We start from the raw sequence: 22,294 nt of genomic DNA on the forward strand, positions 1-22,294 counted from the left end.
CACTTTCATCTCTTTGAAAAATCATTTTAGTAATCTGGGCAGTGTAAGACGGACGCCTGCCAGTTTAATAGTACAGACATTTAGCAATGCTTTTATATAAATGCACTCGCCGTTTTCTTTCTGCGTTTTCAAATGTGTCGTTAACAGGTGCTTTAACGCTACGCATGTTATCTGGGCCATGTTAATAGCCTGTTGACTTTCCACTGCAGAGTTTAATATTCCTGCAGTGATTTCACGGGGAAAAAGTTTGGTAACTAAGGACGCTATTTACTATAGTGACGCCTAGCCTATTCTCTGTGAAATTGCAACACTCGCCTGACAGCTAAAGCTTGCAACATAGAACACAAAAAAACAGGAACCGGCCCTGGAACACTGACAATTTGAAGAATGACTTAGATAAGATCGGCAAACAGTAGTAATCTCTTCCCGAGGGGGCGTGGCACGAGCAGACCTTTATTTCCGCTGGACTGGCTCTGATTTCACGTCCAGGAGGGGGAGTGTGGGATTTCGTCATGCAGGTGAAATCTTTTACCGTTTACAAACGGCAGCCTCAGTTGTATCGCTTCATATCACAAGCGTACACACTTGACATTCACTAAAATAAAACATACAAATGCCATTGCAATATCTTTCTTTGCACGTTTATTACTTGGTCCAAAAGGCTGCATGATTTATGCATGGTGCACGTAAATAAATTATATTTTGCCACATACGTTACAGAATACTACATGTTGGGAAGCACACGAGTTTAACAGTAGTGCTGTTCGTACTAACCTGAAAAAGTGCAAGTGCTTGGAATAAGGAATTGACATAAATAGCTCTAGGTGTGTGTTTTCGAAATATATCTGATCTGCTATTATAATTTGTTAGCATGTTACTTCTCAAAAAATCCCTTGTCATATCACGATAAGCAAGTTGGTCATTTTTTTGTATTTGAATTATGTTTCTTAAACAAGATAGATTAGCTGACTACATTTCGTTCAAATTAGGACTATGTGACTTGCTGCAACTGAATACATTTTTAATTTACAAATGAGGGTTTGTAATGTTTAGATTATTGAATCACTTACCAGTGAGGCAGTAAGTGATTCGCAGGGTGTGGCGTTGAGGCACTGGTTGGCACCTGGCTGCTGGAGTCTGAAGTGGTATGTCTGCCATCACCAGGCCACGTCTACTATCTCCCCCTGTGCTACTCTCCCTCCCTGTCGCTATCTCCCCTTGCGCTGCTCTCCCTCCCTGTGTCACTATCTCCTCCTGTGCTGCTATTCCTCCCTGTGTCGCTATCTCCTGCTGCACTACTCTCCCTCCCTGTGCCATTATCTCCCCCTGTGCTACTCTCCCTCCTTGTGTCACTATCTCCCCTAATCTGCTCCCCCTCCCTGTGTCGCTATCTCTCTCTGCAGTACATGGGAGGAAGAAATGTTCAACTCAACACTGGAAAAAGTGTGGGGTTCAGAGACCGTGGGAATGAGGGGCCTGAAATAGCGTAGAACAAGAAGTGGTGGATAGTTCGGGAAAAAAAGGGGAGAGTTGGTTTGTCAGGAGTGATCCGCCTGTTGCCTGCTTGTGACCCTGTTTTCGTGCCTCTGTTGCCTGCTTGTGATCCTGTTTTCGTGCCTCTGTTGCCTGCTTGTGATCCTGTTTACGTGCCTCTGTTGCCTGCTTGTGACCCTGTTTACGTGCCTCTGTTGCCTGCTTGTGGCCCTCTTTACGTGCCTCTGTTGCCTGCTTGTGAACCTGTTTTCATGCCTCTGTTGCCTGCTTGTGACTGTTGCCTCTTGTGACCCTGTTTTCGTGCCTCTGTTGCCTGCTTGTGACCCTGTTTTCGTGCCTCTGTTGCCTGCTTGTGACTCTGTTGCCTGCTTGGGACCCTGTTTTCGTGCCTCTGTTGCCTGCTTGTGGCCCTCTTTACGTGCCTCTGTTGCCTGCTTGTGACCCTGTTTTCGTGCCTCTGTTGCCTGCTTGTGACCCTGTTTTCGTGACTTTGTTGCCTGCTTGTGACTCTGTTGCCTGCTTGGGACCCTGTTTTCGTGCCTCTGTTGCTTGCTTGTGACCCTGTTTTCGTGCCTCTGTTGCCTGCTTGTGACCCTGTTTTCGTGCCTCTGTTGCCTGCTTGTGACCCTGTTTTCGTGCCTCTGTTGCCTGCGGGGGGGCTCGCAGTGTGTGGGGCTCGCAGTGTGTGGGGGGGGCTCGCAGTGTGTGGGGGCTCCGTGTGGGTGTGTGTGGGGGCTCTTTTTGGTGTTTGTGTGTGTAATTTGCGAGAGATAAAGCTAGTGGCATTGTAAATGACAATGCCATTTATTTATGTTAAAAAAAAAACTAAATCAAAATAATGTCAAGAGCAATGCCAATAGCTCTAACTTTAACAAAGGCAAAACCATTGCATTGTAAATGCTTGTCAAATGTTTCTTTATAAAAATATATATGTATTTTCTCTATAAAATTTATATCAAAAGAAATCTCATCAATTTGTGTTTGGGAATAGAATACCGATCAGACTGATCCCAGTCTGACCACCAAACACAAACACGTGGCGAAAACTACTCAAGTTGACCTAATGGTGTATATACAAAGGAAACCAACTAATAAACACAGCCTAACAGAATGCAGATTATTATCTGAATGTCAGTTTATGTATAAGGAATGTACGTCATTAAACCAAAATGCCCACTCTGTGTCATGGAATTAGACCCTCAAAGACAGGTATAAAAATCTTCCGAGGCATTCAATCCATGAGGTACTTTACTGTCCAACTCTAAGATGTATCTTGTTTCTAAAGATCTGAGTGCAGCATCCCTATCACCTCCTCTTCTAAGGGGACCCACTGAATCTATGGCATAGTACTTCAGGAGAGCACTGTTATTGTGAAATTCCATGAAGTGTCTAGCCACAGGATACGCGGAGTCATTGTTATTTATGGCCCTCAAATGTTGGAGCACACGCTTGTGGACTTGCAGTTTTGAACTGCCCACATATCTTAACCCACATGGGCACTCCAACACGTAAACTGCAAATTCACTTTTGCATGTCAGTTTTTTGGTGATTTTACAAGGGACTTCAGAAAAGGGTGTAAGATATTCGGTAGTATTCACCCCATGTGAACAAGCTTTGCATGTAGAGCATTTCCTGAAACCTCTACTATTCGCCAACCAATCCTTAGATGGTACAACTTCTGGGCTGGATTTAACCAAAGCATCCTGTAAGGAATATGCCCTTCTATAAGTGATTGCTGGCTTTCTTGGCATAAGTTCACCAATCACGGGATCACATTTCACCAAATCCCAGTGTTTGTTCATTATTTTTCTGAGTGCCCCATGCTGACTGTTGAATGACCATATTAGTCTGATCGGTTGCTGTGTGGACGTGGGAGTTGGACACTGGGGATTCCTAGGCAATAGTGCTATTGCACGAGGGAGGGCATTAGCTTTGCATATGGCAGCCGCCACTATCTTCTCGCTATACCCTCTAGCCAGAAACCTTTGTTTACTGGCCTCTTGTGCTATTTTGCACTGTATTTCTGTACTGCATACCCTTCTGATTCTGAGCATCTCCCCATAGGGGATGCTCCTGATCAGATGTGGAGGATGGTGGCTCCCGGCGTGCAGTACAGTATTGCCTGCAGTTGGCTTTCTGAACAATGCTGTTTCCAGGCAGCCATTATTAATCTCGATTGAAACATCCAGAAAAGTTGCTTTGCATGCACTGACATTAGAAGTGAATGCCAAATTATAATTGTTTGAATTTAACTTGTCAATGAAATGTTCTGCCTGTGTTTGTGTGCCATGCCAGATTAGAAATACATCATCGATGTATCTGTACCATCGAATGATGTGATCTCTGCAAATGGTTGAGTGTTCACCAAAGAGGACCTGTCTCTCCCAGTATCCCATATGAATACAGGCATAGCTGGGAGAAAAACAGGCCCCCATGGCTACTCCCCTGACCTGTTGGTAATACTGTTTGTTAAACATGAAAAAGTTGTTATTTAGGCAGAAACTCCTCATTGACAGTAGCATCTTGTTGTGTTCTACAAATTCAATCGGACGTTGTCCTAAATAGTATGCGGTAGCCCTCAAACCATCAACATGCACAATACTCGTGTATAACGATGTAACATCAAGAGTAATAAGCAAAAACTCCGGATCCCACACTAATTCATTGATTTTCCTTAGAAAATCACTGGAATCCTGGATGTACGAGGGGAGCCCACACACAAATTCCTGCAAAAAAGAGTCCACATAAACAGAAGTCTTTTCCAGAAGCCCCCCACATGCAGAGATGATAGGTCTGCCAGGCGGCTTGCTTGGGTTCTTGTGGACCTTTGGAATCAAATATAGGACGGGCGTGACTGGATGCTCAATCTTTAGGAATTTTAATTCATCCATGCTGATGAGACCCGATGATCTCCACCCCATCAGCAATGAATAAAAAGTTATTTGAGACTTCCTAACAGAGCCCACATCACAATGTCTGTAGCAAGTAGCATCATTGAGTTGAATTAGTGCTTCCTCCAAATAGAGGTCTCTTGCCCATAAAACAATGTTGCCCCCTTTGTCCGATTGTTGAACAATGACATTCCCGCATTTCTGTATTTTAGCAACCAAATCTGCATATCTGCGGTTCTGCCTATATTTGTGTTTGTTGTGCTTGAGTGTTTTTTCATAAAGGACCTTGATGTCCTTGACCGCTGCTTCGTGGAATATGTCTATATTGTCGTGCAGCATATGTGCTGTAAATGTGGAACGTTTTTTGAAGCTCGTGAGACCTCCAGTATATTGTGCAGGTTGACTTGCTCCACCTTGAGACAAAGAAGATTCTGATCTCAAACCCTGCAAATCATGTAGCAGTGGCATGTCATTAGCTACCAGGGCGGTGTTAGTTGTGCTTTTATCAGTTCTCGCTGTCCCCTTGGATGACTTGTCATACGCGAAATGCTTACTCAGTTTTAACTTGCGTGTAAATTTGAACAAATCAATGCGGGTATCCGCGTAGTTGAAATTCCTGGGGGTACAAAATGACAATCCTAACGCAAGAGTCTTCAATTCTGTCACCGATAATGTCATAGGTGTGAGATTAATCACTGAGAGGCTCATGTCATTTTGTACGCTCACTGTTGTTGCTGTTGCTTCTTGTTCCACTGTTTTTTGTAATTTCTGCGCTTTGGTTTGGTGCCTTGCGTTGGTTTTGCGCCGCTCTCTCCGTTTTGTGTTGGGGCTTTTGTAGCAGTTTGTTGTTTCACCCTGGGCCGCAGTGTGTCGCGCCTGTCCAGGCGTACACAATCCAGTTCTTGTGCCAGGGTGAGCCTGGTAAACCTCAACCCGGATCTGATTCTGCTAGAACCCGATTCCGACCCACTGTCCATATTAGAGCTGAGGTCAGCATTAGAAGAGCTGGCAGGAGATGTTGATCTCAGGGCCCCGCTCGCAGAAGACTCATTGCGAGCAATTGGGGGCTGAACCGCCTTGATGGCATCATACTTCCGTGCAAATGTGAAGATGCGCCCTTCAAGATAATCATTCTTGTCGCGCTGAAATTTAAATTGTTTTCTCTTAATGATGGTATCCTCCTCTTTCTGCACCCGGGCCATCATTTCCTCCCGTAATTTGTTGCATTCAGGAGCAAAATCTGCGCCCTTTTCCTCTATTTCAGCATTAAGTTCTATAATTTGATCTTGTAGTTTCTTCCTATCGGATTCCGCATAGCGCACAAGAACCTCAACCAATCTTTTAGAATGACCCAAATTTAGTTCGGCCCACTCACTGAACATCTCAGGGTCTGGTTGGTCGTAATTGGGGGCCAGCATAACTCTTAGTCCCCTAGGTATCCGATCGACCTCCAGATATCTGCTAAGGGATCGGTGCTCCCACCACTTAGCTTGCTCACGCTTGGTTAATTTTTCCAACCGTTTAAATATTCCACGAAGATCAGGGCCATCATCCGATGTTGGTCCCAGAGGACCCGCCACTTGAGACCCCCCAGCCGGGGAATCATCAAAGACATCGAGGGCGACCACCTCCCTCTTTTTTCTTGCGCCTGCTGCCATGTTGCTTATTATGAAAGTTAGTTTTAAAACGCAAATGGTGCGCTACTCACTCGTTGTTGGGCTCGTCGATGAATATCTCTCGCCCTCAAACGTAGAACAACAACTCCTTCACGGGACGTTTCCAAAAATTGCGCAAAGCTGTCGTGATCACACAGCGCGGTCTGAGACAGCCGTCTCACCACACCGTAGCCGGATCCGCTTCCAGGTGCTGAGACTTGCCGGGCGTCCCGGGGCTCACACGGTCTCTCCCCAACAGGAGAAACAAAACGGCCTCTGGAGCACCAGAGGTCACGACTTCCTGCCGTGTAGCCGCTTTCAGAAGGAGGGGTCTCACAGCGCCGGAGAAGCACTCAACCGGCTAACAAATGAGCACAAGTTCCACAGGCAGCAAGCAGCACACGGACTCACTTCCAACCGCTACCGCCAAGAAACAGGAGACCCAATTTTTCTGTGAGTTATTTATTCTGCAACAGACAGCATAACGTTTCGGCCTACACGAGGCCTTGGTCACATGGCGCCTGAGAGGGCGGTGGCAGATTTTAAAGTGCAAGTGCTAGTGAATACAACGTTCTCATTGGATATCAAACGAATGCACTATAGACATAGTAAAAATACTGAATATTTATCCTTTTTTGTGCATAAGGAAAAAAAAAATATATATATATATATATACATATATACAGCAATTTGCCTCGCGGCGCATCTAACAAGCAAGCGCCCGTAATGGTCGCCAATACGATTAATCAAGACGCAAAACAGTTATTGAAGGCTTTGGAGAAGAAATCCAGGTCCGAAGTCACGAAATGGTGGGAGCATAAGTCCCTGACCAAATATGAAGAAGCAGGGAGGGTGCCGAGGGGTTTACGTATATTACTTGCCCCCAGCTTTGTGGACCCTAATCCCGCCATGTTGAAAGCGTGGGGAGAAAGTAATCTCATCGCTTCTATGAACTTGATCAGGATCTTAATTAAATATGCGTGCTTGACAGAATAACTCTGCTGGAAGAAATTGCCAAAATAAATGAAGAACTGGTTAAATATGAGGAGGCGGACATTAAAATAATGATTGAAAAAAGTCGCAAAGAAATTGGGGAGAGATTGAAAAAACATGAGGAGAAAATTAAATTACGGAAAATCAATAAATTCCAACGCGACCTCGAAGATTACGAAATGGGTCGTATCTACACTTTCTCTCGAAAGTTTGACCAAGTCGGAAAAAAAAGCCAAACATCCAGTCAAGTGAAAACTGTGCAACAACCAAGCATCAGTAATGAGCAAGGAGCATCTAATGTTTCAGATCCAGAAACTGTTTCCTTATCAAGCTTGTGCAGTACAACGGGCTCAGTTGCAAGCCTCAACCAGGAAAACGACACATGTGCAGTCCTGGACCTAGGCGAGGAAATGGATTTTTTAGTCGAGGACCGCTTAAGGACACTTCGACCGAGAACGCGCAATCATGGCGCAGGAAGCGGCGTAACATCAGGCGCAAAGCAAGAAGGCAACGCGCAAAATCAGCAGCAAAAGAAAAAGAAGCCGTGGCACAAAAAGAGAAACAACAACAAAAACCAGTAGATATGGCGAGTACAATCACCAATTTATCGAACCTCACTCTGACTACAGCGGAACAACAGCTGTTGTCTCTGGGTCTCAATTATTGCCCGGAGAGTTCTTTTAATTACACAGGGACACAAGCTGATGTATTTCTTTTCATCAGGAAACTTAAGCTCAAAAAATTCTTCGCAATAAAACCGAATGTTAAAGAAACAAACTGCAATGAACGAAACGATAGGCCTGGCAAGTCTCCTCTGGCAGCAGCAAGTGATGTGAGAACTCTTTTAACACTTTGTGACTTGGAAACTGGTTCTTCTTCCAATGCTAATGAAGATACCAACACACCAAATACCCAAGATCAACTTCGTGCCATCAATGTCACGCAAAGGGGAGCAGGGGAAAGCCCCTTTAAAGCGAAGAGTAAATTTGTTCCAATGATGCCTAAAGACGCAGTGGATATATTTCACAAATGTGTGGTGGAGGATTTAAAGACACTAAACAAACGAACACAAAGACAAAAACATGCAAAGTGCAAGGAAAACATTTTCCAATCAATTGAGTACAACAAATTGATGGAGAAACTCAGCAAAAATCAGGATATAGTGATTAACTCCTCGGACAAAGGAGGAAATATTGTCCTTTGGCAACGACAAGAATATGAAACTGAGGCATTAAGACAATTGAATGACAAAAATTGTTATGTTTCAAGTAATGGCCTGGAGTATAAACGAGCACGGGACACTTTGAAACGTATGTTATTGTCCTATAAACGGGAACATTTAATATCGTCTGAAGAATATACATTTTTACACGTGGAAAACCCAGTGATGCCTCACTTATACCTAATTCCAAAGGTTCATAAGATGCGCCATCCCACCCCAGGCAGACCAATCATCTCTGCAATTAACAGTATGGGTGAGAATGTTTCTCGTTACATCGATTTCTTTTTGCAAAATTATGTCCAGGGTCTTGCTAGTTATATCAAAGACACTGGTGATTTTTTGTCCAGACTTAATACCATACAATGGCAAACGAGTTGGTGCATGATAACATTGGACATTGAATCCTTATATACGTGTATCGAACATTGTAAAGGTATTGAGGCCATTCAACACTATTTAGGACAAAGGTCCTGTGAGTACTATGGACATAATCAAATGTTATGTAATTTAGTAAATTGGTGTTTAAATAACAATTTTTTCATGTATGGCAGGGACATTTGGAAGCAAATTAGGGGTGTCGGGATGGGTTCCTGCTTCTCCCCCAGCTACGCGTGTTTACACGTGGGCTGGTGGGAGGAGCGGGATCTTGTGGCGACACCGGGCTACGGCAATGTAGTGCACTGGATGAGATTTATCGACGACGTTTTTTGTATTTGGCACGGCGATATCTCAAGTGCTCAGCAATTTGTTAATGCTCTCAACACCAACACCAGTAATCTTTTTTTCACTTCCAATATAAGCAGACAATCAACCCAATTTTTGGATGTCCAAATTGACATTATTGGGAACAATATCTTGACTTCCTTATATCGCAAACCCACTGCTGGCAATAGCATATTGCATGCCAGCAGTGGACACCCCCGACATGTAATTGAAAGCATACCGTTGGGGGAATTGTTGAGATTAAAAAGAATCTGCAACAGTGATGAAAAATTTGAAGAGGGCGCAACAGCCATGATGGAACGTCTGCGGGTCAGAGGCTATAGTGAGACCACTCTTTCCAAGGCACTAACAAAAACTCAGGAAAGGTCCAGAACATCTCTGTTGTCATCTAAATGTCCAGTGGCGGATTCTTGTGATCAGTCACCCAGGTTAATTATCACCTATAGCCGCCAACAGAGGCAAATTAAATCTATCATTAATAGGCATTGGCCCATCATAAAAACAGATGGTGTTTTGAATTCAAGAGTTTCAGACAGACCAATTGTAACGTTTAAGAAAGCTTACAGTATGCACAGCAGGCTAGTTAAGCCCAGCCCAGAGCTGGTCAGTGGCAGTGACTGGCTCTTGCGGAAGGGCTTTTTTAAATGTAGCTCCTGCCGAGCCTGCAAATTTGGAAAAAACACCACCCACTATGATAATCTGTTTTCTGGCACCAAAACTGCAATAAAAGGCAATTTCAACTGCCGCACGGAGTTTGCTGTATATGTCTTGACTTGCGCCTGCGGCTTGAGCTATGTGGGTAGCACGAGGTCGCAGGTGCATGTAAGGATATTGCAGCATCTCCGTGCAATAGTGAATCATGATTCGGCCTACCCCGTGGCACGGCATTTTGACTCGGTACACGCCAGGGACCTGGCGTGTCTGAGTTATTTTGTCATCGATGCTGTGCCCCCGTTAAGATTGGGTGGCGACAGGGACAAGTTACTCAGAAAGTTGGAGACGCAATACATAGTGGCATTGGATACCAAACAACCATACGGTCTCAATGCCACTGAGGATTTACACAATTTTTTGTGAATTCTCTGTATATGTCCCCCCCAGTGACCCTTTTTCAATGTGGAATTTATTTGTGTATCTGATTTTTTAGTTTTTGATCACTGTAACATTGGGTCTTGGATTCAGGATGAAATATGATTCCAATATTAAGAGCCCATCGAGTAAATAATTTGATTCACATGACAAGATATACTGTTTTGGATAATATTTGAACAGTGTTTTTGATAGGACATGTGAATTTGGATACAATAAACATTTTCTCATTAAAACTGTATATAATGTGTATAGTTAAATACTTATGATCAGTTTTATTCATCATTTTTTTCGTGAAAAGTATGGTCTTTTTTCTTATATAATTTTTTTTTTCATTCACATTCTACACATGTACATATGAGCACAATCAAAGGGGAGGTTATTTCATATTATATATATATATTATATATATAATTGTACATAGGTCTTGATATTTATGATATATTGTAAATTCATGACATTTTTGAATTTTTAATATATATTTTAGACATTTGCTCGTTGGGTTCCATCAGTGGAGTTGTCACGCAAAGATTTACATCATATGACTAAGTGGACCAAGGCTTTCACTGTTTAATATTATCTGGTTGTTGGTATAAATTAATTTGCATTAGTCACTTTATATAACTTGCATTCACGCAGTAACAACCAAGCACCAGTCACTTTAATAGTGCCCATTTTGGATATCTGCATTCATGCAGTTATGATATGTGAACTTACCATCTAAGAGATTCGTGCAACGATTGGGAGAAAAATAGTAGATTTAAAAAATGTTATAATATACATTTTTTGTTTTAAATCACTCTATGACGCAATACAGTTTTGGTAAACAGATTTGATTTGCTTTACACATTGTATTATTTTTTCATGTTATGTTGTGTTCAATTGATTACAACGAGAAATGTCGTCTGTTTTTCCATCTACATTCTAGCACCCATTTCTATGGTCATGTTCACTGTCACGTGATGTTCGACAGGAAGTGTGGCCCTTAGGAAGGGTCAGGGAAAAAAGCATATATAAATAACAGGCTGACTGTTCTAACGGTGTGTGAACAAGAGTACATGGTACTCGAAACGCGTCATCTGAAAAGGTCTTAAATAAACATCCTGCCTGAAAACGCTGGGTCTGCTCTCTTCTTTTGCTGCGCCGACGGCGTGGAGGTTCGAGGATTTGCTGTGCATATATATATACATATATATACATACATACTGAGTATTTTTAAACCTACCTTGGAGTGCCACATGATTGTTTATATAAATACTGGATAATCTTAAATCTGATATATAGATAGATAAAGCTGTAGTAAAAAATTTGATCCATATATTGTGGAAAAAAACTGTAGTAATGATCAAAAGCCAGATGTGCTAAGCAAACGCTCCACTTTAGCATATAAATTAAATTAAATTTGTAGATTTCAATAGCTCAGCTTATCACCTGTGAGGGTATCCAGGTGCTGTCCATAGGCACGGGGAGATTAAGTGATTTGCCCAGAATCACAAGATGGTGAGCTGTCACTGAGACTCAAACTCAAACTGCGCCACATCTACTACCTGCTGCAACCCTTAAAATGCTTTTTCTTGTGTACGGGGAGATTGAGTAATTTGCCCAGAATAACAGGATGTTGAGCCATCGCTGCGACTCTAACCTGATTTCTGAAGTTGGCAGCTCGGACTACAACACAACATCCTCTCCCCACTACAACATTACCTATTCTTTAAAAAAAGGCCTTCAATTCACACCTCTTCAGTGGGTCCTACCCACACTAGAACCATCCACAACGCTCAACCCTATCCTCAACCTACTGCAACTATCACCTCGTCCAACCCTATGCTCGATCTGCTACACCCCACTTGCGACTCACTGAGGTTCATATTTTTAAGAACCAACCTCTTAGTGCAAAGGTCGGTTCTTAAAAATCTTAACATACCACAAAAATACTGGTAGTAATTTGGTTCAGATATTCTTACATCTAACCCTAAGTTCTTACTTTGTAGTACCAGGGAAAAGTTGAAAATTAATAGAAGACAATTTTGTTTGTTGGTACATGGTGAGCTAACTGATGTTTGACTTTTTGCCCTGGTAAGACTATTTTCTCTGCAGGACCCTTATCTAGTTTGATACTTCTGCTTGAAGTTATAATCATTGTTTGCTGTACACCATGTTTGGGTTATGATGTTAGCTCTTCATGTGCAAACTTAAGTTGGGTTTCAGAGACCGTAAGCAATCTCTAAGAAGTTTACTGCAAATGCAAAAAAAACACCAGGAAAAACTAAACTTTATGATGAAAATCCCTGTCAAATTTGGATCAGATTTATTGGATCCTTCTGTTCTTGTCCAAGGTCTACAAATCTCGCAAGATGGGCCGTATACTGGCCGTGGACCGTCTCTGCGCAGGTGTGCGTCCTGGGGAGTGTTTTGGTTTGCTCGGGGTAAATGGAGCCGGGAAAACCACCAGCTTCAAGATGCTCACAGGTGATGAGAGCACCACAGGAGGGGAAGCCTTCATCAATGGACATAGGTAAGTTGACCTCTGCATGTCTACAGGTGACATGAAAAGTAGTTACAGTAGGAATTGGATGCAAGAACCACATGCAATGAGTGAGATATTTGTTATTCGATAAGGAGCAAGAAAGGGTTTGGTATTGTGTTTTGCGAATAGTTGAGCAGCATGATGTCTGTAAGGGTGAATAAAGGTGCTAGCAATTAGAAGGATGGTAGATGGTTTCGTGGTAGGTGACTGGGGTTAAATGTTAATGACAGGAGTTGGCTTCTGAGAAGAACGCGTTGTGGTAAACTTGCTATCTACTGCTGGTATTTTCAAAACCACCGTACTGGTGCAGTCTTACAAGTCTGAAGGTCTTGGTATAATGGGGAGGAAGTAAATATACTATGGAATGAGGTGGTTTAAAAACATGGGCAAATCATTGTGAAATCGGAAATGAAAAAATATGTGAGGCTTGTTTAAAGACACTAATGTATTACTAACTATAAAAGATTTGGAATGTGGTCTTTTTCCCTCAAAATTAACCGTACATTCAGTTTCTCAAGATGCTTCATAGAGGCTAGGAGAGCAGAGTAGAATTAGTGTAGTTTGAAAGGAAAATTACTGTAGATGAATGTCGATAGGTTGTCTCATAAGAAGAGTGATTGGCGTTTAATGACGGAAGCTTGGAGTTTGTTTAGATGGGGGCATCGTGGCTTTTCTAGATAAGAATGCTGTGGGTTTGGTAGAGGGATTACTAGGTGGAAGCTTGATGGTTTCATTAAATGAGTATCCTCATAGTTTCTGACTAATCGGAAATGGCTGGGGAGTTTGGAAGTTCTCTAGGTCTTGGAATTTTGGGACGACTCTCTCTGGCTTGGGCATTTTGTGAAACCAGCATGGAGAATTAAAAAGGCCTTTAGCACTTTGGCGTGGGCAGTTTGGAAGGCCTTGTAGTTAGCAATTTGGAAGAATATGAGGTGGGAAGGGTCATAAAGAATTTAATTGGAAATAATTTGGATGTACTTGGCTAGTGATAGGGGCTTTGGCATTGGTAATTTGAAAGGTTGTAAAATTGAATGTGTTGAAGGACTTGAGAGTGAAGTACTAGTTGTTCAAATTGGGGTGGTGAATTTAAAAACGGCGGACAGTAATTGATTTGAAAGACCGAGGTTGTAAGGATTCTGGGGGTAAATGGATTCAGGACACTGGAAGTGCTGGGAGATGGAGAAACTGTTCCATACTCAGGACAGAGTATGATGTTGCTCGTTAGGGATGAGCTGTATTAGAATCAATGGAAATACAGAAGAAGGGGTTTTTGTGCTTGATTTGATCACATTGAGCAATTTGCATTGGACTAAGTGGAGAAGTGTGGCTCACCGGTTAGAGGAGGCAGACCCTGATGCAGAGGTCAGACCCGGGACCAGGGTTCAATTCCCGACGCGGCAGGGTCTTGAGCTCATAATGTCCATGGACTCGATAATTCTCGCCTCGGTGCCTACTCGAATCGTGGATTCACACTCTGCAACAGCTTGCTTAATCTCCACTACGGCCCCACCGCGATGGGATGCCTGGTCTTCACCTTGGGGATGCCCAGTAGGGGTAATCTCGCAGGGAAAGACCAGGACGGGTTCCCAAAGCAAGCGCCTTGAGACCTTACGGTGATAAGGCGCTATACAAGAGCGTATGATTATGATTATTATTACTATTGATAAGTCAGAAGTGTAGATTACTAGAAGAGTATTATATTAAGTGGGTGATGTGTTGAATGTCAAGAACGTGATGGTTTGTAAATGAAATGAAATTCTTTATTGTATAGTTAATAAAAAACCATTACAATGTTACATACTATATTAGTTAAAAAGAAAAGAAATATGTACTTGTTAAAAGATAAAAAAAGAAAAACTGCTTCAAGTATTCAAGTTAAGACACTATTGATAAAGAGAAAGAACATAGGCGATGCTGTAAGTCCAAATGATTCTTGTGCTTGCTCAGAATTGATAAAAGATACAGGTTAAAAAATTCCAAGAGTTCTAATTTGTGTGATCTATTCTTTTGTTTTCAAAATTATTAACATACTTGATTACTCTACAAATAAATTGAGGGTTCACTGAGTCCAGCATTTGTAGGATCGCTGACCGGCATGTGCAAATTTCTTTTTCGTTGAATTTTGCCTTTAATAAGCATCGGCGTTCACTGTCCATTGCTGGACAAATGCAAATCAGGTGGATTATATCTTGCACAGCGGCACCACATAAGTTGCACCCCTTTGGGCCTAATGTTCTCCAGCCTGGTTGGTCCGCATTTGTGGGTAATTTTCCCATACGTAGGCTTAGGTATTTGTGTTTGTAGTCCGATGGAAAGGCAAGCTCGAAATAGGGTGAGGGGGCCAGCTTTTTGTAAGAACATAATACCATCCATGCATGTGATCGATGTCTCAGAGTTGTCTTATCAACGTTCAAGGAATGCATGTTGGCCGCCTTTTTTATTATCTTCTTAAATGAGGATAAAGGTATCTTCCTATCCCACAATGATGCCAGCTCTGTGATATCAAGGGAAGATTTTAGGTACTTCGCATACTTAGAGTTAGGGTTGTTTTGGATGGCTTCCCATATTGCAGAGTTGATATCTGTTTCACGGTTCAACCAGATGCCGTACCAAAATTTGACTGTCTCATAATTTTTGTGCAATGTTTGTAACTGCAAGCCAAATTCAGCCATACCTGCGCGGGAGAGGCATCACATGGTACTCTAAATATGCGTTTATACACTCTTATTTGGATTTTATCTAAGAGTGGAGCGTTCCTTCCGCAATGTAACACGCTACCATAGGCTATTGTAGGAATTAGTTTAATTTTAATAACTGTTAAGATGATAGTTTGTAATCTAAGTTAATATAGAAAATAGCTAGATGTTTTGTGGCGAGATAGACTAATTGACCAATCAAACAACGAACAATTTGTGATGCCTTGTGCACAATGGGTAGTCGTTCAGTTAATTCTCCTGTTCTGTCTTAGCATCTTGAAGGAGCTCCTGCAGGTGCAGCAGAGTATCGGCTACTGCCCTCAGTTTGATGCTTTGTTTGATGAGCTCACCGCCCAGGAGCACCTGGAGCTCTACACACGCCTACGTGGGATTCCATGGAAAGACGAAGAAAGGGTGAGTCTCGGAGAGAGTTCATTTATTCAGGCAAGTGCCATAATATGACTAATATATGACCCAACATGGGCGGATACCACCTCTCACATCAGGCTCCAAGCGCTTTTAAAAGGCCTGTGTGGGATTGATTTTTTTGTAGTGGATTGCTGTTGGTGCTCACGTGGTGTGTAGGCATGCATGTTTTGTTCCGGGCTCCTGGTGGTGTGCAAGTGGTCTGGCACCAATGCTGATCATTAGTTAGGAAATCACGTTGGTTGTGACAGATAGCCCTTTCCCAAGAGTGCACTATTGTGGTGAAGTGCGACTTGGAGGTCTTTATGTATTGTACACACGGTGAGTTACAACTGATGGAAGGTTTGAGTTGAGACACCCCTCTGATAATAGGAGCTCTATTGCCTCTCAATAGCGATGAACAAGGTCAATGTAATTTGCACATAGCCTAATGAATACTGATGAGGAACATATTTTTGTTACAAGCAATCATAAATGCTGAATATAAATGCACTCTTCACAATGTAGTAATTAGACAATTTTGTGAACATGTTAAATGATTGCTGCGTGTGCATCACACAATTTGTTGCATAATTACATCACCTTTGAATACAAATGGGGCATTCTATAAAGTCTTCTAGCTACAACATTGATTTTGTTCTTGGCTTGGAACAGTGATTCTTATTGTTCAAGTTGTGTTCCATTGGCTTTGATGAATAAAATAAAAACTCAGCAAGAAGGTCGATTGAGAGGGTCATCCCTGTTAGATGAGACGGTGATGTTTTCTGCCTTTCTATAGGTTGTGAAATGGGCGATGGAGAAGCTGGAACTGACCAAATACGCCGACAAGCCAGCCGGTACCTACAGTGGAGGGAACAAGAGGAAGCTCTCCACGGCCATTGCACTGATTGGGTACCCATCCTTCATCTTCCTGGTAAGGGTTTAGGGCAGAAGCACCTGAGACCATCTCATTTGTGCCCCATAAAGAGTGTGAGTTTCTGCTGCACTTTCTCTTGTCTCCTCCTCACAATTTTAAATTACCAAGACTTGATAGTCTTTTTATCACAACCATCAGTCGTGGTTAGCTTAAAATGTATTAAGCGGATAATCTACAAAAAAACAAGAGTGTGAGAAAGTCAGAGTGTGCATACAAACCCCGAGCCCAGATTTTCAGAGCAAGCAGCTCATTCATGTTATTTGTGGGTTAAGGACCCTGTGACAGGGCTTGTGTTTTCTCAAACGCCACAAAATCCCATCCTCCTTTTGGCCATTCTTTCTTGTCTCTCCTAACCATCATTTGCTTCTGAACCTTGTTATTTACAAGGGATATTCCGGGTTCAAGTGCTCAACAGTCTAAGTTGCATTTCCTAGAACAGTAAGAAAGTACCTTTCACTCTAGCCATCATTTCCTGGTTCAGTGTCATACAGTTACTTTTATGGATGGGTGCATGTTCGGTTTCCAAGATAAACTTTGATTAGGTAAATGTTTCTTATTTAGCCTAGTTAAATATTAATTCATTTTATGCAGATATCCTGAAAATCACACGTGGATTCACTCCTACTTTAAGACTTCCCTTCCGTAGGCTCCTCGTTAATCTTTTTCTCCCACAGCACACCCAGAAAAGCAGACATAACCCCGAAGAGAAGAGGCAGACTCCACGCTTCCAAGCTCTCAACTAATACAATGTTGTGCTTGCTCACCAGATTCATTTTTGCTGTCTTCCAAGGGCTGGTTAAATGGCCCTTCTACCCAGTACCTGACATCCCTGCTAGTGGAAACCCTGGGCTTTAATTCACCTAGTGATGTGCAGGTCACAGGACTGTTCTATTTTGTTGGCCCAAACCTTTTCTTAAGAGCCTAAGAACATTGCCTCACCCAAGAAGAATGTTGTTAGACATTTTGATCACCCCCAAATATACACCGACCCCAGTTTGAGAGAGCTAAGCCCCTCAGTGCTGTGGTAAATCAGCCTCTGGAAGGTAACCAATGCTCATTATCCTATTTGGGTGATGCCCATTTCTGAGTAACAGCTTAGGTAATAATACAGTGAGATGGTGACATCCCACCGTCTTGCAATGTATATCAAAACCACGCCTCCTTCACTTAAAATCTTGTATTCTATTGGTTTTCATGTTTACTCTTATTTTTAAGGATGAACCAACTACCGGCATGGACCCCAAAGCACGACGTTTCCTCTGGAATCTGATCCTTGACATCATCAAAACTGGGCGCTCCGTAGTGCTTACATCGCACAGGTCAGTGAGAACCTCACTTCCCAATCTAGCAAATAATCATCCTTAACTTTTTAAACATCATAGTTGGCATAGCTGGGTTGACTATGGCCCTATTAAATTATGCATTCTTGGCATTTCATTGGCACTGTACCATGTACATTGTTCGTTTTTGTAATGGTGGCCTGTGCTTAGTTTTTGCCACAATGCCTTTTCACCTATGACCCCAAATGTACTACAATGCCCCGCATCCCAAGGACAAAATCCAAATATGCTGCCCTGCACTCTAAAACAAATTACACTCCACTACAATGCATCCAGGGATATTGACCCAACGCTCAGCAAGGCAACGTAGTGAGAGTATCCCGTCACTCTGCACTACATTTTTGGTGCTGTAATTCCCTGCATTGCAGCATAGTAAGTCGAACACATCACACTAATCTGTATCCTAATAATACTAACCCATTACACTGCCCATAAGGGACGTAAGGAAACCAACCCGCCATTCTGAATTATGCCCTAGGGACTATTAACAACCAAACTGCAACTACAGACACTAACCATCACACAGCACTATATCCTAGTTATAGTAACCTATATCTTGCATGACCCCGTAGGGACAATAAGCCACAAGATGTACTGCATCCTAGGGGGAGTGAACCATAAGGGGTTTTTCTAACTACACTGCATCTTTAAGAAACCTAGCCCTCTGCATAGCATCTTAGAGACACCCATCCATTATTGCGGTACTTGTCTATATCAAAACCTCAACTCTCTCCATTTTCAGTCCTCTTGAGGGTTCCATATTTTTAAAAGTTTCCAGAATTAGCTACAAATTAGTGTTTAATTTGTAAAAGCCGATTAGAGGCTAGCAGACTTTAAAAAAGTTGGGCAGTGTGGATAGATTTGTGCAGCTACCTAACACTCTTTAAGGCCTAAAGGAAAGGGATCCTTAATTTCCTAGAGGTGCTAACACTAGAGACGGAAACACTAAACAAGTGTCAAAATGTAGACTTATCAGCTTTGCTAATGCATATGTTTTCTACAGCATGAAATTTAACTTAATTCAGGGGGTTACCCAGCATGGGACGAGGGGAGAAGGCATTTAAATCCTGCTTTGTCACTTTACAGTGTCCATGTCCTCAGGCATCACATTGTGGACATACAGCAAACCCATCCTGCGATCTAAAAATATTTCAAATACAAAAATAGGTGAAATGTTACAGAAGCAGCAGTGCACAACCCCCTGCTCAATGAAAATGTGTTTGAAATCCAGCTAGCAAACTTGAAAAGTGTTGGATATATTTGGTAGCATTGTCACCTCTCCATTCCTATATAGCATTAAGACAGCCATTCCAGGTGAAGACTGAGCAAGATTACCAGATAAATTGGTCATTGGGCATACTGATCTCCAGGGCTATATTTCCTTCTTTTAACATATTGTAATTTAGAGCTTGAATTAGAATTTGGTGGACTGGGTACTCCAAGGCAAACGTGACAGAGTACCCAATTCACAAAACCCTCGTATCACTTGCCTCATTTAGAGTCAGACGGACATCATGCATTTCATCGACGTAGCCCCTGTTGACTTAGTCAACGTAGTACTTGTTCTGAAGCCCGAGGGAGGAGAAATCATTGGAGGAAGGAATTTACCCCATCCGTCCTATTTATGGTGGACGATGTAAAGTCTTTTCTTTCCCCTCGTCACCGCAGTGAAAAACCTGGCGTCAAAGGACAGGAAAAAACAATATTGACTCCCACACCCTGGTAGAAAACTGTGTCGTGTGGGCGCCACTGTACTGTCTGTCAAACGTTTCCTACATTGACAGGAGCTGTCATGATGATGGTGGTCTGTCTTAATGTAGAGAGTTGTCCAAAGGGCCAGTGGACAACAGGTGGAAGTCCCTCAAGATGGCGGAGGTACTGTCCTCCACCATCCATATGAAGTAAACTCTATCCGCCAAATTCTAAATCGGGGCTTGAAACTTTATTCAGGTTGCTTCAGTAGAACAGAACCAGCATTACCGCTCACAGAAACCTAGGACTGGAAAATGATGTCGCTGATGCCAGGGAGCGATCCAGTGGCCTTATTATTCATCTGAAGTGCAGGGTCTTGTTGATGTGAAAACCTGGTCCTAGTGGTGATTAGTTACATGGAGAATTTGGAAAGACCTTCTGAAATGAGAACTTCTTGAGCAGAAATGGTTTTCCCCAGATGAGTTCTAGTCTATCTTATCAATTTCACAATGGTTAACACATTAAATGTGGCTCACCTCAAGTGTTGTCAGGAAGCAGTACAGTTTTACTAATTTTCTCTTTGCTTGTGGATGAACGCGAGAAACTGCAGGTGCACTATGTATCTTTGTGCGTAGTATTGGCAATGAGATGTGTATCATTTGTGTCTCCTCAGCATGGAGGAATGTGAAGCGCTGTGCACCCGGCTAGCCATCATGGTGAATGGGCGCCTGAAATGTCTCGGCAGCATCCAGCACCTGAAGAACAGGTAAAGGAAAATATCACAGTTCACAACCAATCGATCTGAACACAGCAACCAACCAAGAAGGCAACCATGTGTGGATATGCCTGTGGGCAAAAGGCAGTTGTCCGACCGCTTTCGGGGTGCTGTGGCACAGAGTAGGCAGGGGATCCTATTGTCAATTCTAGGACATAAAGTTGTTTGCCTCTGATGCCCTGGGGTCCATCCGACCATGGCTCTGCTAACTGGCCCAAGTACATCCCCTAAAGCCCTTGACTGTTATTGGTAGTGATGGTGAGCATTAATAACAAAGAAACCTAGGGGTCTTATATAGAGGAATATACGGAAACCTCAATACATTCTAGATCAAATCTAAATGGATACAACGATTGTTGAAGTGGGATAAACAATATTTAAACAGCAGGTGTGTCAGTGGTTGTGGAAAGAACCCGCTCTGTTCATAGGATACCCATCAAAGTATTGTATGATCAATTTTATCATCTGGTCATCCCTCAGAGGTAATGAGTCTCTAGATCATTGAGACCAAATATTACCCTGTAGGAGAGCAGGGTCACAAATTTACTGCATTATGGCCATAATGCAGTAAATTTGTTCCACACTGCACCCTTGCACTGTTCTTTTAATTAGGAAGAGACCATATTCCTAATAAAACTGTTTATTGTTTGTTCTCTATCCTATTTTAATTCACCACACTCTTGTTTCGCACTACACTTCTACCCATAGGTCCATATCTATTTGGTCATCATGTGCTTGTGGGCAGTGACCCCGCTCTCCTACTGGGTAATATTTGGTCTCAATGATCTAGAGACTCATTACCTCTGAGGGATGACCAGATGATAAAATTGATGTGGAAGAGGTGTGGCGCCGCGGCCAGGGCGACTGACGCTGGAATCTGGGGATCACGGTTCGATCCCCGACTCCGGCGGCAGGTCAGCCCAGCACCATGTGACTCTGGGCAATAGCTCGCTTAATCTTCCCGACGGCCCCCCAGCGCCTAGAGACCCTTACGGGTGATTGTGCGCTTTACAAATGTGGACTTTACTTTACTTTATCATACAATACTTTGATGGGTATCCTATGAACTGAGCGGGTTCTTTCCACAACCACTGACACACCTGCTGTTTAAATATTGTTTATCCCACTTCAACAATCGTTGTATCCATTTAGATTTGATCTAGAATATATTGAGGTTTCCGTATATTCCTCTATATAAGACCCCTAGGTTTCTTTGTTATTAATATCCATTGATGGGGGGTACAACCTAGGCCAGGTCTTTAAATACCTCTCGGACCCTTTCTCCACCTGTTTGTTACAGTGATGGTGAGCAGTCAGAGGCTTCTCAGCGCAGCCTTGTAGGGGTGTTCGGCCCCAGCACTCTTAGTACACACATCCATTAAAAAATATATATATATATTGGTTTTTCATATGTGGAGTGTACATGTTATTATTGGCTGAAAGATTGTCAAAACCAGTACTTCACTTTCAAAAAAGAAAGTATGTTTAGAAAACACTGGGACAAAACACCACTCACAGATACATTGTGCATTCAAATAAATGTTGTGGCACTAGAGTACGTTAGTGCCTCTCCCTGCCATGGCCCCAGGCCCCCCAGTGATTCGGATAGATACCCCCTACCACAACGGACACGATACAGCAAGAATTAGCCCAGGTGCAGTTTTACCCCTGTAACTCTTAATAGTACACAGTTTCTCAGTTGTCGTAAAGTTCTTCAACCATAAACGGATGCAAGGCTGCCGGTCAGGCCAAGTCCTGGTAAGCCACCCTTCTTCCTGCTAGCTTCTCTGCTCAACTGGTTCCGGGATTGAACACAAGCCAATGGTCCCTGTCATTCCTTTCTCATGGTCACATC

General features: G+C 42.7%; 1 protein-coding gene across 1 annotated transcript in view; it reads left to right on the forward strand.

Moving 5' to 3' along the window:
- The window catches only part of ABCA2 (ATP binding cassette subfamily A member 2), a 693,258-nt gene that overhangs the window by 627,677 nt on the left and 43,287 nt on the right, over window positions 1-22,294 (forward strand). Inside the window, exons 41-45 of the mRNA XM_078642051.1 lie at window positions 12,404-12,582; window positions 15,563-15,704; window positions 16,495-16,629; window positions 17,848-17,951; window positions 20,338-20,430. Of these exons, the coding sequence (XP_078498177.1) occupies window positions 12,404-12,582; window positions 15,563-15,704; window positions 16,495-16,629; window positions 17,848-17,951; window positions 20,338-20,430 (653 nt within the window). The remainder of the gene's footprint in view (window positions 1-12,403; window positions 12,583-15,562; window positions 15,705-16,494; window positions 16,630-17,847; window positions 17,952-20,337; window positions 20,431-22,294) is intronic.

This window comes from Lissotriton helveticus, chromosome 5_1, assembly GCF_964261635.1.
Source record: "Lissotriton helveticus chromosome 5_1, aLisHel1.1, whole genome shotgun sequence".
NCBI lineage: Eukaryota > Metazoa > Chordata > Amphibia > Caudata > Salamandridae > Lissotriton > Lissotriton helveticus.